Below are 19,354 nucleotides of genomic sequence, written 5' to 3'. Positions count from 1 at the left end.
CTTGCCGCATTCCAGTGTATACCTTCTAATGGACAAAGAAACTAAAGTACCCAAATCTATCCAAGTACTGCAAGTACAGAAACTTGTTAATTCATATATCAAAATGAGTTAAGAAATGGACTTTTACCATAAATACGTTGCTCCTTTGCTGTTGTACTTCTTTTTCTGAGATGATGTTGTGGAAAGGGGGTATTTTCTTTTCTCTACCAATTTTTTGCATCAAATAAATCTTAGCAACTTTAATGGAGGGGGCGGGGAAAGCTGAGCAAACCTTTATGTTAACAGCAATCTCTCAAATAAGAGAAAAGGAAGCAAGAGCAGAACTGCTGGGCTGGATTGTGTCCCTGAATAGGTATTACATATAATCCTAGTGGCTGCATTTACCAGTTCTTTATAGGCCTCCTGCAGCAATAGACGTGCTGGTCCAGACGTGGTTCGTCCTCCCTCGGAAACAGGAGAGCGGTAAGAAAAGCTACTGGACCCCCATTATATTCTTAGGGGTTTCAATAAAGCATCACTGGATTTCTTCCCTCAACTTCTTGTTGTGACAGTATCTGCTGGTGACATTCCCTTGCTGCTTTTCTTCCTCTAGAGGATCAAAATCCAATTTGGTACTTAAATTACTTTGTTCCACTCCACTGGTCTGTGCCTGGTTTAAAAATCTTCCAGGAGCACTGCTTGTCCTTCTTGCAAATTCAGACTTTGCTTTTCTCCTATAAACAAACAAACGAAAATCCCAACTCCTCCCCACATCCCCTTTCCAAAAATATATCATCATGATCATTTGTGTCAGGAGAATTATTTAGCAGTCTCCAGTCTTAGTACAGCTCTTGTTGAGTAAACTGTAGCTTATATGACTCAGAAGTGTTTATTAGAAAGCTTTCAAAAAGAGATCTTTGTTTCAGGAAAAGAAAAATTGTTCCGTTTAGTAAATACAGATGTTCACAGCACAGAGACTGAAATGGTTAAAAATTATCCTAAGGAGCAAGTAGCTCACAGAGTTAGCAAAAAAATTAACTTTTTCCTTTCTTTTACAGAAAAACACTAATAGCTGCTCTGGTTTCCATACTTAGTAAGACAGAATTTTGTTGTATGTTCTTGGTTTTGCTTTTTTTTTTTTGCTCTATTGCTCCACACAGGTTTTGATTAGTGCTTCTCCTTGGCTACAAGTGCTTCACTTTGAAATACAAAGCTCTTTTAAAAAAAACCACCCCAAAAAAACCAACAAAAAAACCCCCAACACCACATCACTGGAGGGAAAATGGGAAGTGATACAGTGCAGCTGCAGCAATCTGGTTCTGCTGTTGTCCTCCCCCATCCCCAAATCCTCTGCATAATTTCAATCTTTAGTCGATGAACCTTTGGCAGGCCTTCTTCCATCGGCAGGCAGTACACCACATATCTCTGTTCTCCATCCCATAGACCTTCCGACACTTTTTCCCCTCCCCTCTAGGCTTCCTGTCAGAGAGAAAGGGAAGCTTGTTAACAAGATGCTTTTGTAGCTTTGCTTTATCCCCCTAAGATCAGGACAACAATCTCAACCAAGTGCAGCAGGCAGAGAACCCCCACTATTTCAAAGGGATTTGGGTTGTTTTCAAGTCAACTGGGAGCTGGGGAGCTGATGAAGCAGACAGACAGGCAGCCGCGACTCCACAGCTCCGAGGGACCAGTCCTTCTCCTCGCCTGGTTTCTACAGGCTCTGCAGCAGCTGCTGAGCCTGCTCCTCTGCTTCAGGGCTGATGCCAGGACCATACAGCCCTGACTTTAGCCAGCAACTAAACCTGGTCTAGAAAGTGGTACTTGAGCCACATTAAGTGCCAAGCCATAATGGATAGTCATAGGTATTCTACAATACAATCCAGGTCACATCAGGTAGAAGTCCTCTTTGCTTTAGAGCTGCGGTACAAATATTTTGCATAGCTCTGAGCAGCAGACCTTGACTACCAGCAGGTAGCAGCTATGCAGAAGAGGGGAAAAGTTACCAGCTCCTAAGCTTGCCAGTCCTTCCTGCATGGTTTGCTCTGAGCTCACTGACTGAAAAACAACAAAGTGATTGAAAACAAGTTTTAACCCTTGCCCTCATTTGCAGCTCATTCGCGTGTGCTCCTTCTCCGTAGTCCCCAAAGTCAGCAAGGCAGGCAGTATCTACTTTTAAAGCTATAACAATTGTCATGTTTTCCATCTTAAAACCACGCTCAGAAGTTCACAAGTTTAGAAAATTATCAAAGTAACTGTTAAAATGGAACTTTTTTTATTCAACACATAGCAAGCCAGCAAACCTGAGGAGCAACACTACAAGGAGCAACCCAACGCTCGCTACAGCAGTGCCATCTATCCTGGTGTCTTTAAATCAAGCAACTGTACAGAATTGTTTAATACCTGTATTACATGCTGCATGGCACATATGGGAATTGCCTGGTGATTCCTCTCTTGCATACCTATGTGTTTTTTGATTACTGAACATTCATTAACTGGCACAATCCATGAATTGGAAGATCCTAAGTTTGGTTTGTAGCATATGCAATGATCTGAGAGTCATGAAGAAAATGAAAAGCATGAAATCTTCCTTTTGTCTCATTTTAGGGGACAGTCACCTTTAGGATTGTGAGAAATTAAGAGTTTCTTTACTGTAAGAAATTCAGTGTCACAGTTTGATTTTTTAACATAACTTTTTGAACACTGCTAAGGCAGACTCTGGTCAAACATCAGTTAGCTTTAATGGAAGTGAATGTAGCTTACGTCTAGGAAGACAAGGCATAAAAAGCTTTGCTTTGATCTAATTTATTGTAAGATACGGTTTCTTACAATTCAGTTACAGTCAAATACCATACTGACTGAATGGTGATGAGCACACAAGACAGCCCAACCTTTCAGGGGAAAAAAGCAAAGCCACGTAATGAAGTTCAGGATGCTTCAGCTGGAGCAGTGAATCTGGGCAGCGTTGCTTTACAGGGCAATTTAGATCTGCATCTGAACTCCAGACATGCCTGGCATAAGGCCTGCAGTTTTGCTTCACAGTCTGCCTTTTTCATTTCGCAACAACTCACTTTTCCCCTGAACTTTACCTTTGATGGTAATGAAAAGCAAAATAGGTCCAGAACGCTCAGTCTGAAGCGTTCTAGTAAGAAACTGTCTGACAACTGCAATCACGGTTGGTGGTGCAGTTTTTCTCTTTCTTTGACATCTTATTTACTAAATGCCCTCCAGGTTCTGAGGCTGCTGGTCTGTCAGCAGGAGCTAATGGTCCCATACCTCAAGCCAAATGCTACTCTAGGCGGTGATGAAAGAACTGTGTGGGCCTGTTTCTGCTCTCCACTCCCTGCAGGACGATTATGAGTTGGTGAGACCTGTCAATACAGACAAAAAAGCTGCTTATGAAGAACATACACACATGAATGCAGTATAAACACTTCTCCCAAAAAATGCAATTCATGATGCGCGGTGGCAAGGATACCCAGGAAATGTTATTATATAACATACCAACAGAAGTAAGTTGTAGGTATATTTAGAAAGATGTCCATTTAGCATTAGGTACATTATATTAGCTCCATTTCGTTTCCCTGTACTTCCATTCATCCAAACAGAGCAAACCAGAATACAGATCAGCATCTTTTCAGGTTTTGGGAAATACAGAAAATGCATTCGTACTTATTTAAGAACTCTGAATAGCTCTTATGAAAACTTTCTCCAATTTAAGCAGAGAAAATAACTGGAAAAATAAACTCCAGCCTGTGCTGAGATCAATACCAATAACCTCCTATGAAATAACGGGATTTCACGTGTTGGCACTCTTTGTGGAGAGACAGCCTTGAAGAAGGGGGTTTGCTGCAGGGCAGTTATGATGCAGCCCTCAAGGTTTTAATGGGAGTGCAAGGCAGCCCTTCTGATTAAGGCTGCTAACAAGATGTACTGGATTATTTCCTTTATTCTGCACTGTAAACCTTCTCAGCAGGTGTCCTCCTTTGTGAATGTTCCCGAGTGAAGCGCGTAGTTCGGTCTTCTGAGACTTTCCAAATAAGCCTCCTACATGAGCCTGGGGGTTGGCAACATTATTCGAGTAATCACATGCCATAAAGCTTGGCCATAAATAATTCCTAAATTATTTACTGCTAGGGTCTTATTTTGCTCTTGGGTGAAGACCACAACCACTTTACATCTAAAAAAACAGAAAAAATTTACAAACGCTCATTTTTTGTTATATACAGAACATAGCAAGCTTCATTTGGGCATCTGGTGCACGGAGTCACTGCCTCCTGCAGCCAGGAACTGCAGATATTGTCATAGTTCCTTGCATTGCTATGACTTTTCACTCCTGCCCTTTTGAAGTCTCATAATATCTGGAAGAATGGGAACTGACCTGACTTGAAGAGAGTTACTGAATGTGCTTTGATTTTTGATATAAAGTCTATTTTATAGCTACTCCACAGTAGCAAAAAACTAATACTTGTAATGGAGTGCAGACACTCTTTCAACTTTTACTCTTGGCTGGTAACTACAGAAATTTCTGTTTTAACTGCATATGCAGCTCACACTGAACAAGTTTAGATCATTACTGATATATGAAATATATCTCCAAAACTTGAAAGAAATTTCCTCTCTCTCTGCCTGCTTACCATACGTCATGTTTTATATACCTAGAGACCACCCTAGACCCTTCTGTCCCATCACTCCACAATACTGAGGGCACCTTGTTGTCTACTACTCTTTTTCCTGTCTTTTATCAACCACTTCTCTTGTTTTACCTACGAATGATTGAAATGCTGAACATAAAATGCAAAGAAATTAACACTTTTCTAGTCCGCACACACACTGCACAGTTTTCCAGTCATTACCAACAACCAGAAATCTCCAGTCAATTCTGCTAAGGTTCTTAAACATTTTAAAAAACAGAAATTTTTTCTCTCTACCACTACTAACTGATACTCAACATATTCCTTGGTTATTATTGAACAAAAAAGTACTTTGATGGCCTCCTATGTTATAAGCGGATTGCTTCCAAGCACAGAACAGGCTCGAGCAGTAATTGCAGCATGCAGACTGCATTTCCCCTCACATTCTCCAGAGAGGGTCTCCGCACGATGGTTTCCACGGATCGGCATACCAAGGCAGCTAAACTGCAATGAAGCTGAGCTTTAATGTATTTTGATAGGCTTTGCAGCAGGTCTAAACAATACCAGTTAGCTGTACTCCTTTGTAAGTGACACTAAGAGCAGATTAAGAGGAGGGCGTGAGAAGGCAGTCCTTGCCCTCGGAGGCTTTTCACATTTGAAGTGTTGTCTAATGCAGAGAATTAATGTGAAACGATAGTGCTTGTTAGAAGGGAGGACCTGGAGCTTCCAGTTACGTCTCCTGGGGGAAACTGTGGTTACAGAGAAGATTTGTGATCTGTAAACATCAGATTATCAAACTTAAAGATCTTCTCTCCTGTTCAACCTTTTTGGGTCTTATGAGCAGGCAGGTAAAAATCAGTATCACACAGTGGAGATCATGCTGGTATTCAAGAAGACTTTTATCCTACATTATAAAAGTGGACTATATGGTCATTATGTTAAGTCCTCCAGTACCAAGAGATACAGACTCCACTGTTGCTCATCCCACTTACATCATTTAATTCGTCCTCCTCGTACATCGCCATGCTGTGCCGTATTTTTTCTCCTAGTTCAGTCTCAAGTGGTAGAGCAAACATGAACTTGTCCTTTCTGTTTCATGCAGAGAATTGCACCTAGCAATGACTCATAGCTGTGCCAACACTCACCCTTCTCTTGCACCTGCAAAGTTATCTTGGGAAAATGGTAAGAAAAAGTGTATTTCCCATCTGCCTTGGGAATCTAACTTATGATTCAGAACACAAAGTATAAGGACTTTGGAGGTTCCCCTAATTCTCCTCCTTTATGACTACAAACCTTCTAGATAAATGCCTACGGTTAGATGCTGTGAATACCCCTGAGCCTAAAGCAGCCGCATACTGAACCCCAACTAATCCAGCTGTACATATGGCTTGTTTTGAGGCGCTTAGGAACTTGCTGATAAGCACACTCACGTTCACAAAGGCCTTTTGGTGCTGCTCTGCTAAAGACGGTGCAAAAGCGAGGATGTAATGCAAGTCATGACGTCTGCCTGAACACCCCAGTTCCCGGGACAGCAAGCAGGGAGTGCTCAGTGTCACTGAAATTCCATGTCCACAGGAATGAATGGGGTAACACCTAAGGTAGGTGTCAAAAAAACCCACAAAAGACGACTATTTTGAAATTTCATCTCTCTTGTGGACCTAACTGCTGATACAAAAGCCTAGAAAGTAGACTGTTCAAAACCAGGATTCAACAGACCCCTAACGGGTCAACGACAGAATGGCCCCATTCCAACATCACTCGTAACTTGAAGAGAAGTGTAGACCTATGCACTTTTGCAAATCTGTACCTAATCCTTTACTGCTCAGTGGTTTGTCCAGGGCAGAAAAGTATCCCAAAGCCATTTTAGAAAACTGCTTGAATAAATATTAAGGGTCAGGCAAAAAGTAATGGTTTGGACTTACTCTCTGAAGTTCCCTTGGGTGCTGCAGATGTGTATCTAATCTCAGGGACGATGTACGTATTCAATTGCATGAGTTTATAGTATGCTGGCTCTGTCACATAATCTGGGTTTAAATAAACCTCATAAGAGAAGAAGAAAGTCCCCTATACTATAGCATTCCTAATGCAGTTACACTCAGTGTAAGTGTGGGAATTGACAGAGCCCTGTTTTTAAAAGGCAATTATCTAATTTACTTTGAAACAGGAGAAATGAAACTTTCATTTAATATACAGTTATTTAACACCACTTTGCATTTGCACCCCCACTTACTGCACATAATCTTCCACTGCAGGCAAGCCTTTGTAATTCATAAATGATCTCACTGATGACAGAATAGTCAAATGTGTGCAAACCTAGAAGATTTTTTTATCTTTTTTTTTTGCTAAACAGCCTTATAAATGTTGTTAGACAGAGATGTAAAGGCCGTTCATATGGTTCCCTGAGCGGATTATAATTCTGCCATCATCACTGCTTTCCCAGGTTTTTGTGTTGGGTTTATTTTAAAATTGTACTTACATCATTGGTATCTCCACACAATTCTCAGAAAGTGATTTGGCATTTCTTAAATTCTTTTGAGAACTCTCAACTCTACATCCACAGATCAACGTTGTTGCTCGAACAAATAAACTCAATGCATACGTGTCTAATCCTGTCCTCTTAAGTGTCTGATTTACAATGTGGCTAATCGCAGTTTTAGATTCCCAACAATCCTGGCACCAATTTCTGCTACTCCACAAAAGGACCCAGTTTCATAATTACTCTGTATCAACCCCATTGCTGGGAAATCAAATTCTCGAGGAACTTTATGGATAGCACACTCTGTCAAGGCACTCTTGTTCAAATTGCTGCCAGCATGATGTCTTTCACTGGTAGTTGTTCCTTGATGGAATTTAATAAATATTCATTTGCAGAGTGCAGTGCAATTGATTCAGCCACTTTCATTTTTTATCAGCCCTGCAGGATACCACAGTCTCTGCACAAAATCTCCAAGATTTGCCAAAGGTTGACAGTAAGAAGCTTTGGAGATTCACTTGACGAAGAGAAGGGAGAGAAATAGTGTTTCTTATCGCCATGGCTAATACTCACTGTCAGGAGAAAAAAACCTATATGGTTCTTTAGATGAGCGATGTGCCTTGTATAACACACTTTAAAAATCCATAAATTCATAAAGTGTAATATTAAGTGAAATATTATGATATCAAAAAGGTTTATGATTAGAGAATACAAATTTATACTGAAAAATTATTTCCAATACAAATAAGATACGTTACACTAATATTTATTTCTATTTATTATACAGAAGATTTCCCACTACTCATAAATAGTGATTTACATTTACTTTTAGTATTCACCATGCTAGGCACTAGTAGCCTAATCCCTTTGAACTCTTCATAAAGGTTTTTAACTCCCCCTACAGTATCCACACCTATATTGCATTACATTTAGGACTACCAGAAGTCTATGCTTAAGCAAACATCCCACTTCTGCAGTCCTGTTCATGAAATTAGCTAGCTGCTTTGAAGAAGGGGTCAGAGTTGACTTTACATCTAGTACGTACATCTAACACATCTTCATCAAATATGTGTCAAACTGCAATATGTATTAATATCAAAATGCAATATGTATTGAACATATTTTCTGTATAAAAGTACAGAATTTTCTGATATCAATAGGGACTACATACATGTAGCCTACTAGAATGAGACTTTGCATTTCATCCTATTGTTTCTTTCAGTTGCCTTTCAAATATGCTTCATCTTCAGAGTTCATTTAGGTAACAGCCCTACTGCTTGAATCCCATTAGCCTGTTAGCATAACCATCACCTTGCTCATTTTCCATCTAGTTTTGTAAGAAATCTCTTGGTGGCAGACAAAGGAACATACAGGGCCAGGCTCTGCACCTACCAGAATGTTCTTTTGTAAGCATATAGTTTAAAAAATATATACTACAGATCCAGTTCTCTGCTTGTAGACACTGATGCAAAAAAAGGTAACTGTACTGAATTAAAGAGACTGGCAAAAGTGTTAAAATCAGCCATGCTGGCAAACTGAGGCGTATATTTAATTTGTTTCTTTTCAGTACCTGTTATGTCAAGTTTACTTCTATTGTGAAACACTGTGAAACAAAACAAAGAGTTCTAAAAACTTATTATTTTTTCCTTTTTTCTTTTTTTTATTTTTGGTGTCGTTCACTTACTGGAATGCCAGTGAAGGTAACTGGAGGCGACTGCCAGGAGATGCTAAAGCTACTGCCATTGGGAGTGAATTTTGCTGACCCTGGAATGTTCACTGGAGGAGTGGCCTGTGTGAAAAGAAAATATTATTCCAGTAAGAAGAACCATTTCTCTTCCAAAGCATTTCAAGGGATCTTTCACTCCTTGAAACTGTAAATCTACGAGACACTCTGAGGTGGAAAAAAACTGCATGGTGACAAGCATTTTACCCTTATGAGAGGGATAATCATGGATAAGCCAGTAAAGAAGGGACATACTTACATATCACTGTTCTTAAAGGCTTGTTTAGAGAAAGGCTATAGCTCAAACAAAAATGCACACAAACCCTTAAAAGCTAGATCTGATAAAAACCTACATGAAATCAAACATCATATACAAATAACTTCTAAAATAATGCCAGCTAGCAGCAACAAATATTACAAATGATCACCTGTTCCACAGTGGTAAACAAGTGGATAAAAGTGATAAACATATTTAAACTGAGGGCAGCTGGTTTAAACAATTGAAGACTGGTTGGTGAGGCTTCTTGGACAACAGGGTTAACATCAACAGTAAGGGTTGGCCATTTCTCGTTTATCAGATAAATGTTGTTAAGAATCATCCCAATTAAAACAGTCTTTCTTATTAAAAACAAGGAGCTGAAAATCATCCTTGGGATTCAGAAAAACAGCTCGTAAAAGACTAAGCTAAAGCAAATATTAGAAGGACCCCTGGGCCCCTTGAACTCTTATGTTCTTCCCATCTGGGCTGTAATATCCAGTGCTGCCCTGGGGTGCAATACCTGATAATCTGAGCTCAGACCGTTGAGCGTCTTTCATCTTGTGCCTTCCGTCTGGTTTTCTCACTGGGCTGTGAGCACTCAGGAATCCTTCCCTGCCCCTTTTTGAATCCCCTTTAATTTACAGTCAGGAAATTCATACCTTTACAGTTACCCTGCCTAGCAGCAGCGCAAGCAGCCACCATGAACACAGGCTCCCTTTGACTCTTGAATTTCAAGCTTTCACCACAAAAAAAGGCTCCTTGGTTTAAACTTATAAAGAACTTGCTATTAAAAATGAGCTTTTACTTCTGCCTTTCAGTTGCCTGTGCCTGACAATAACGCAATACACTTATTTAAGTAGTGTTTGTGTTTGAGGCTGCTGAAGTTGTCTCACCGCTTCGGGGAAGAGAGTACTTCCCTGAGCCACCAGGCAGAGAGGAGTGATGACAAACTACAACCTGACAGTCCCCATTAAAGATAATCTTCAGAGTAAACAAGTGCTGAAGCAATCCCCTGGAGTGTCTCCAAGGAAAAGGAACTGAGACCACTGGATGCCTCCGTCTACGGCAGCAATGCTCTGCGGGCTGCCGACCCTGCTGACAGCTCCAAGAGAATCCACAGAGACACGCGGAGCAAACATCCATCGAGCTCCACAAAATATAAAAACCTTGCTGAAAGGCATCAAGAAAAATTTGCCAACTCCAGATGGTACCAGTAGTGCTTCACCACAACCCTGTTCAAACAGGAAGGAGTGAATGACCATGGCACTCCTGCCAGGAAGAACTGGAGGCAGCTGGGTGGACAGCGAGGTGGCACTGCCTCTGCTCAGCATCCCACCAGGATGTCAGCTCAAAGCCAGGGTCAGTGCAGCAACTTCCTCAGGTATTCGAGTAAGACCCGCAAGGGAAATCCTAGATGCTGAAAGAGCCTGCCTGTAGTTCCTCTGTAGCTAAATTTAACAGGTACAGGCACTAGTTTCATAACGAAACGTGACGTATGAGAAGTTTAAAATTGCTGTAAATTGCAGTTGCCTAAAATACTATGGTGCTCCATTCTTCTTTATCAGTGCCTAAACACCTACCTCAGACACGATCAGATTTAGACAGTCAATCACCTTGTTCATTTGTTTCCCAGACGTGCATCTTTGCTCATCAAGCACAGTCACCTTTGTCAGGCTAACATTTTAGACAATCTCTTCCATAAGGTAAGCAACCATAAGATTACAATGAATTGAGGAGTTTCTATACCCCGATCTCACTTTGCTCAGAGACCTCCATCTAATTCCTAACCAAAATTTATTCATAGATAATTTATAATTATTTATTTGTGCCAACATTGCCCTTATATCTGAAATAGCACATATTCATCCTCTTCCCCTCCCATGCTTGTCCTCTCACTTTCTTCCCAGGCAGGAATCCCATCCTCTCCTCACTCCTGCTTTGCCCAAGCTGTCAGTCCCTGGGCTGGAGAGGCCCTCCGTGTCCTCCCTGCCTTCCTTCTTCACTCTGATCACCTTCGTTTTACATCTTCTAATTGGAGCCCAGCATCCTTGAACTTGGTTGATCAGAACTCTACTCAGGACCTCAGTTTAAGTTATCTAGGAGTCTTGCACAATGGCATTAAAAATCCCTGCGTCTCCTAGGTATTTCTTACCCAAGAAAGCTGACAAGTTTTTCTTTTTCCTTCACAGCTCTATTGTTGTTGGCTTACAGTCATTCTGTGCTTGATTAATGAACACAGATTTCCTCCTCATGTAATTTGCTAACTACCCCAGTTTATAGCAAAAAATCTTACTAGTTTTTAAGGTGCAGGACTTTGCATGTTCTGCCATTAAATTGCATCCAAAACATATTATTCTTAAGATCACCCAGTCATACAAATTCCTGTACTGCTGACGTCCCCTGAGTGCGTTAACAGCAACATTTATTATAGTATTTGTCTAGTACCAAAATGATTTAATGAAAATGAGATCAGGCCCAAACATAGCTTTTCATTCAATTCTACTAATAACATTCAATAGCCCTTCCAAAATAACTCACTGCTGTTCTCCCTGACTCCCCATCTCTCTCTCCTACACTAAATTTAATCTCTAGCCTAACAAATACTGCCTGTATGTTTTAAGATCAAATGCTCTCCTCAGATCCAGAGGGATTTGTTCTTCTGTACTGCTTCTTCATTGTTTGCAAAGCTGCCTTGTCCAAGGAAGATGTTAGACTGTTATAGCACAATCTTTCTTTGGGGTTCCTCCATTGCAGTTCACCTAATTTGCTGTACTTTCCACAGTTTCTTCAATTATTCTTCTAAATCTTTACTCATCCACAGGAATGGGTCAGAGAAGAGTCAGGACTTGCCTGATTACTTCCCCTTGACACCTTTCTTACTACAGGTATTATATTTGCCATTTTCCAGTCATATGGGATATGGCAATTAACAGATCTGTTTAGGATTCCTGCAACCCAGCTTTGGGTTCTGTATTTTTCCCCTTTTTTTAACAGGAATTCTGGAATGAACATTATTCAGCCTCCCTTATCTGAGTTCCTTGATAATGAAGTAATTGCCACTTTCATGCTCTCATTCATAAGAGAGATTGTCTTCCTCACTACATTCCCATTCAATACTTTGTTTCAGTTTTGATACAGATAATGTTTTTATCAGAAGTAAAAAAAAGTTTTGAAATGCTGTATATGGCTCACTCCAGCAAGCAACCTGCAGGAAATACGGCGGTATTAAAGATGCTGTTATCACCTTCTCTTCTATTCCCTTTTACACAACAGATCAGTCACAAGAACACTTAAATGCTATGAGTGAAAGCTGGGCTCAATTCCTCCTCTTGCTGCGAGAGTTTAATCTCCACCTTGCCTCCTGGAGAGTGCTCTTCTTGCTGGGCTAGAGGGACCCTAGCACAGGATGCCACTGACCTGCACTGTAGTAGCTGCCTCCTTTGCAAGGAAAACCTAAATGTGAGCCAGAGCAAGGACCCCATCTCCTGCTTCCAATAGGAATGCCTTGAACAGTGTGGACTGTGTCATTCTTTGCTGATGAAATGAGGTGTTGAAACCAGAGCTACTTGAAAAAGAGATGGGGCTCTGACACTTGTAGTCTCTTGTCATGGAATACATCAGTTCAAATCCAATTCAAGCGGCTGAAACATCTGAACTAGGATTTCCTTAAGCAAGTACTTCACTCAAAGTGAAGTACTGAAAAACGAAAAAGGATCAAGCCAGTCTCCAAATTGCAAGGAAGAGTGTCACAACTGTAAATCCCAAATGAAGTAAGATTCTTTTCAACAGCCTAGACTTGGTGCTTCGCTCACAGGGCTTAAGCTAGAATCAGCAGAAAGTCTTTCTCCTAGCTGGCTTGATCAGCCCCCAGTTTGGTGTGCTACCCAATGCAGCTCCCACCTGAGATGCCAAGGTTCCACCCATGCTTTCCGCTGTGCACGAGAGTCTAAAACAAGCCTGTGAATTCTGTGTGGTTCCCTCTGCCCTTTTAGTGGGTCTGCTCCAGACACACAATAAAAAGGTTTCATCTTCACAATGCTGTATACGGAAGTTATTGCATCTGATAAATTTAACAGAGTTCAATTCTCCGGTGCATATGCAGGTCACGGACCACACTACTTCAAAGCCTCTATTCTTCTTTTCTCATATGGTATCCAGACCAAAACATGTCAAATTTTGTGCACTTTTAAAATTAATGCTTTCTGTCTGAACTTAGTTGGAAGTTTTTGGAACAGCAGTCTTTGGATCTGATTGGATTTTTGCCATTTGCAAAGCATTACCTCTATGAGTAGGAGGATACCATATATGCCTTCTCATTCTTCCTGCTCTACTTCACATATGCAAACTGACATCTCACACTGTACAAATAAAGGAAATGAATTGTTCCTGGCATCCCTTGGGTACTTGCCTACAGACACATCCAGTACAAGAAATCCCAGAAATGAAGACTCTGCAAGGGATCTGGCTCACTGAATGAGAATTTTTACAATGCAGGAGACCGCATCTGAGCACACCACCTTGGGCCCCCCTTTATGGTCAGAGGAGAAATAACTGATGTAGTCAGTGGGATACACAGAGCAACTCTTCTCAACCTGAAGTATGCACCTATGTGTGGCTGGATAAATAGCACCCCAAAATCCACCCACCAGCTATGGTGGGAGCACAAGCAAACGAACAAACAACTAGCTCAGAAGTGGACATCTATATTTAAATGAGGCTGCCCTGAAAACTTTTCAACCCATTAAAACTAGACTTGGCTTTTTAAAACCGAAACACCGTGATCTGATACTTGTTTACACATTATGACATTAGTGTAATCAATGGAGTTCAGTCTCGCTAGTGTTACCTGGTAAGCATGGTCCGTATGTACGAGGTAGAGGTTGGTAGGAGCTGAGCGGCTCAGAGGTGTCATCAATTTAGTCTCGGTTTTGGCACAGGAAGTTTCAGGACGGATTGCATCTTGGGGGGGAAAGGAAGGAGGAGATGCTAAAGATGGAGAGACTGGGGAAAGACTGCTTAAGCCATCAGCTACTGAGTCCGTGTTGAGCCTGATTTCTGTATAGTAAAAATCCTCCTCTCCATCACTGTAGTCAGACTCTCCTACACGTCTGTATCAAGACAAAGAATGAAGGACTGATTTAATGAAAGCAAGAACCCGAAGGTAAATTTTAAGTTCTAGATGCATGAGCAAATATATTCATACTTTCAATACATTAATATTCCCAGTTTCAACCCTAACTACTTTATCAGCACTCTGGCTGCAGGGGGAAAAGAAAATCATCTAGTCTGAAGGGAAAAGAAGCAGGAATTAGATTTTTTTTTTCTCTGTGTGTTATTCTTGCCTAATTCTTTGACCTTGGAGTAGATGTTTAACTTCTATGCTTCAGCTTAAATACCAGCTTCTCACTCCTAACTACTGAAGTTAATAAGAATCTCAATGCACTTGGACTTCAGAAATGACAGAGCAGCCATAGAAGGACGGGTAAAGATAGCAAACAAGGGCAAGATACACTTCACTAATGTAACAGCAAACAATATGTAATCTTATCATAGGTTACTCAATTAAACCAAATACAGTTACGGTCATGGTTCACCGTAACTTTCCTTGGCATAACAGAAGAAGCGGCTAGACAACAGTCTCACCATGCAACTCACTCAGACACAGGTAGAGAAAGGACATGTAAGGGCTGGCTTGCTAGTGATGGACTTTCTGGTCCTACTCTCTAGATGCAGACTTACTGAAGGAGGAGATGTAAAAGGCTTAAGCGCCCCTGCATACCTGGCACTATCTGCTGCGTGTTTGAACGCAAGTGCTAGGAGCGAAGTAGCCCAGTCAAAGCAGTAGTTCCTGGTAAGCTACATGGTATCTTGAAGCCCCAACCAAACCACTATTTTAGCACATTTATAATCCACTCACTATACAGATGTAACTCACAGCTCATAGATGTGTATTTTCTCCTGCATCTTCCATATGGGAAATCTGAGACCCCTAAGTGTCCTGCCTGCATGTCCATATCAGGGCTGAATTCTGGGCCTCTCCTTTTCCAGGCATGTACCCCAAAACCAGCCCCTAGCCAGTTCCTCAGCCTGCTTGTCTGTATACCCCTAGCTGTGGTCCTCTCAGAATCACAGAATCATTAAGGTTGGAAAAGACCTGTAAGATCATCAAGTCCAAACATCAACCCAACACCACTATCCCCACTAAACCATGTCTCACAATGCCACGTCAACACATTTTTTGAACACATCCAGGGATGGTGACTCCACCACTTCCCTGGGCAGCCTGTTCCAATGCTTCACCACTCTCTCAGTAAAGAACTTTTTCCTAATATCCAGCCTGAACCTCCCCTGGCACAACTTGAGGCCATTTCCTCTAGTCCTGTCACTAGTCACTTGGGAGAAGAGGCCAACACCCACCTCTCTGCAACCCCCTTTCAGGTAGTTGTAGAGAGCGATGAGGTCTCCCCTCAGCCTCCTCTTCTCCAGACTGAACAACCCCAGTTCCCTCAGCCGCTCCTCAGAAGACTTGTGCTCCAGACCCCTCACCAGCTTCGTCGCCCTTCTCTGGACATGCTCCAGCACCTCAATGTCCTTCTTGTAGTGAGGGCCCCAAATCTGAACACAGTATTCGAGGTGCGGCCTCACCAGCGCCGAGTACAGGGGCACGATCACCTCCCTGCTCCTGCTGGCCACACTATTTCTGATACAGGCCAGGATGCCGTTGGCCTTCTTGGCCACCTGGGCACACTGCTGGCTCATATTCAGCCAGCTGTCAATCAACACCCCCAGGTCCTTTTCTGTGGGGGAGCTTTCCAGCCACTCTCCCTCAAGCCTGTAGCGTTGCCTGGGGTTGTTGTGGCCAAAGTGCAGGACCCGGCACTTGGCCTTGTTGAACCTCATACAGTTGGCCTCGGCCCATCGATCCAGCCTGTCCAGATCCCTCTGCAGAGCCTTCCTACCCTCAATCAGATCAACACTCCCGCCCAACTTGGTGTCGTCTGCAAACTTGCTGAGGGTGCACTCGATCCCCTCATCTAGATCATTGATAAATATATTAAACAAGACTGGTCCCAAAACTGAGCCCTGTGGGACTCCGCTTGTGACCGGCCGCCAACTGGATTTTACTCCATTCACCACAACTCTCTGGGCTCGGCCATCCAGCCAGTTTTTTACCCAGTGAAGAGTGCACATGTCTAAGTCACGAGCTGCCAGTTTCTCCAGGAGAATACTGTGGGAGACAGTGTCGAAGGCTTTACAGAAGTCCAGGTTTCGTCACCTTACTCAACAGAACTTGTTGAGAGCGCATGGGTTCAGCAGGTTTGAAAGGCTCTACCAGAAGTACCATCCGCCAGACTGCAGTCAGTCACCAAAACTCCTCTCTCTGGCAAAGTTACAAACTCCAAATTCCAGGAAGTTCTGCTGTTTACTTCTCCCTCTCCCGTGCCATGAAAAGGATGTCCCCATAATATACAGGACAAAGCAACATTCAGAACTGCGTTTTGAGAGAGATTGTCTCTGTTTCTGATAGCCTCACTCTTCAGAGCCTAAGCCCAACAGCAGTCACCATGACCTTTGCAAGACTCTCCTGAGCTCCACAGCAGACTACTTCCTCACGGTCACTTTAATTTTTAAGCACTGGGTAACACAGACTTACACAACAGAGATGTATTTCCACATACCTAACAGGTGAAGACCATCAGTCCCCACTGTAACTATATATAAGACAGGGATGACACTCAGCAAATTGAACAGATTTCAGTTGCAAACTAAAGCTCTGAAACAAGCTTGTGTCATACAAGATTCATTTGCTTTCTCCTCTAGTCCAAGTAACATACACATGGAATTGCAGCTCAGTTTTTTTCTTACGTTTCTTAGGGGGTTTTTTGGGGGGTTGAGTTAATTTGACTCAGAACTAGAACAAGCACCTGATCTGATGTGAAACAAAGCTGGAAAGTATTCATGCAAGACCCTGAAACCTGCTGGCTTTCACACAGTGTCAGCCTGGACATGACATGTGGATAGCACACATGAAGTAAATTCCACTGTGTTGTGCGGCCGTTAGTGAAGTGCAGTGTGACCTAGAGCTGTATTTGACCTTCTAACAAAGTTCACAAAAGTTCAGGAAAGAAAGTGCCTTGCTGTTGGAATTAAGTTCCTGTTCACCTTGATGCGCTGCTCCACAATTCCCTCAGAAACCTAGGGATCTGAGACAGAAAAGCCAAGGACAAGCCAATTCATCTCCCCAGCCAAGTGTGACTGCTCCCCCTTCTATACCAAATCCTTTAGACTTCCGAAGAGACTGCTCTCTTACCCAAGGTGAATGGTCCGTATGTGTTTCTGAATCCCTGCAGCTGTGCTCAGTACCTTCCCACAGTTTTTCCACAGGCATTTGAACATCACCTTCATGGAGTTCTGGAAATTATAAGTAAAGCAAAATTAGTTGCATGAAAGATAGAAAGAAACACCAACCACCCAAAACAGATACACAGTTACAAAACACTGTGAAGGTTCAGAGCCTCTACTCCAAATCTGTAATGATGTAATAGTCTCTGTCAACAGTGTCATCCTACTGAACTCAACAGTACCCCAGTGAAAAGCCACAGGAGCAGCTTGCACCAAAACTTTACATCTTTCCGCTCTTTGGCATGGCTTTTTCATTTACAAGTTCCAGTTTCTGTCTCCCCAGTAAAGGAGGCAGACGATATAAAAACTTCCTACACTTCTTTGGAGCCTTTCAAAGAACAAGTGATGAGGACTTCTCACTTAATATAAGGCATCTTCTTAAATTAAGATCTTCCTAAAGCAAGCTCTTATAAATATTTCTGCTCATGAATTTTGCAACACAGAAGAAATACTGTGCCAGAAAACGATAGCTTCTGCAATGACAATATTCACCCATGAGCTGGCAAAATCTGCTTTTATTTCTTTCAGAAGCTGCTGTGACCCCTACTTGGACAAGAGAATGAGAAACCATCTGGCCGTGTTCAACGTTTTTAAAAGAATATGTGTATAATCTCATTTTAATATTCTTGTTACATTCTTTAATATAACTTCACTGGCCTAACCTGAGTTATCACTGATTTAGAGTACAGCCAACAAGACCATAACCAGCCCAACCTTCAATATTTTTAAGAGTCCGGAGAAAACTAGTCTTAATTTAAAGCACAGTATATGGTAACAAACAAGTATATGGTAACAAACAATCAGATGTTGCAGAACTGTACAGATTTTTTAAAAAGCTAATTTTACCTCAAAATGAAACCTATTTTATAAATTTTAAAAAACTCTAAATTATTTGTATTTCTCAAAAATAATTTTCTCTATTATTACAGAACACATTATTAAAGAAAACATGAGGAAGAGCTTCAAAATACTGCATTATTATCCTATAATTTTAGTTACATATAAGATTAAATGAATATATTCATATAAAGCTCGATTAAAAAAAAGGGAACAAGCACATCCTTAGAGTTCAGTACATGCTTCGCTGTGTTCTGAACAAAAGCTGACTTGGTGCTTTCTTCAATTTGGACCCTTTGGAACTGCATGCCAGTAGATGGTAAGTTTCAGCATTTACTAGGAAGACAATGATTAGAATATAATTTTTAAAAATGTCAGCTGATGGGCTTTTTAAAATACAAGGTGAATGTAGTAGCATGTTCTCATAGTTACTTGGCAGTCTAACATCTCCTGTTTGAAAGTATGGATGCAAAGGGCTTTAAGATTTGAGGAACCTGATCGTACTGTTTGTATGAAAACCTACTTTGGAATAAATTGCTCATAAATTCCCTCTGTAATTTTTTGATCTGATAATACAACTACCATTCAAACAGATACAGAACTCTTTTTTCCTAAAATTAAATTTAATCTAACCAGCAATTCTGATAGATACATTTCTTACTTTTATAATATAATACTAAATACTATAATCAGCTCAAAATCCACAACCAACCGCCAACTACGGTGACATGATGAAGACCATGCTTGTCATTTACATCTTAGGAATTCTAATATGACATCATGAACATCATATGCATCTTTATGAACAGAGAATGGTTTAATATCAATCTCCAGTTTGATGTTAAATCTCCTAGCTCCACTGTGTTTTTAGCTTTATTGTCAATGCTAGGACTCGGCAAAACCCCATGCATTTTAATGTAACCAAATGAAATCTCACTCAGTAGAAATACAGAACATAAACCATGCTTCCATTTCTGACTAGTCAAAAAATTGCCTAATCAGGCTTAATGTTTTATTTAAAAAAATAATGAAACAGAAATGGTTTGGTG

The 19,354-nt window shown here is 41.3% G+C and overlaps 1 protein-coding gene across 1 annotated transcript in view; it reads right to left on the bottom strand.

The window, feature by feature from the left end:
• Window positions 1–769: 769 nt before the first annotated feature.
• Window positions 770–19,354, bottom strand: part of ZNF704 (zinc finger protein 704) — a 75,204-nt gene continuing 56,619 nt past the window's right edge. The window contains exons 4-8 of the mRNA XM_059815451.1: window positions 17,377–17,477; window positions 13,912–14,173; window positions 8,768–8,872; window positions 3,253–3,347; window positions 770–1,458 (exon numbers count right to left, since the gene is read on the bottom strand). Coding sequence (XP_059671434.1) covers window positions 1,347–1,458; window positions 3,253–3,347; window positions 8,768–8,872; window positions 13,912–14,173; window positions 17,377–17,477 — 675 coding nt within the window. The 3' untranslated portion in view covers window positions 770–1,346. The remainder of the gene's footprint in view (window positions 1,459–3,252; window positions 3,348–8,767; window positions 8,873–13,911; window positions 14,174–17,376; window positions 17,478–19,354) is intronic.

Source organism: Gavia stellata, chromosome 3 (assembly GCF_030936135.1).
Source record: "Gavia stellata isolate bGavSte3 chromosome 3, bGavSte3.hap2, whole genome shotgun sequence".
In the NCBI taxonomy this organism is placed as follows: Eukaryota; Metazoa; Chordata; class Aves; order Gaviiformes; family Gaviidae; genus Gavia; species Gavia stellata.
Note: the sequence above shows the minus strand (reverse complement) of the source record. Positions and strands in the feature narration are given on the sequence as shown.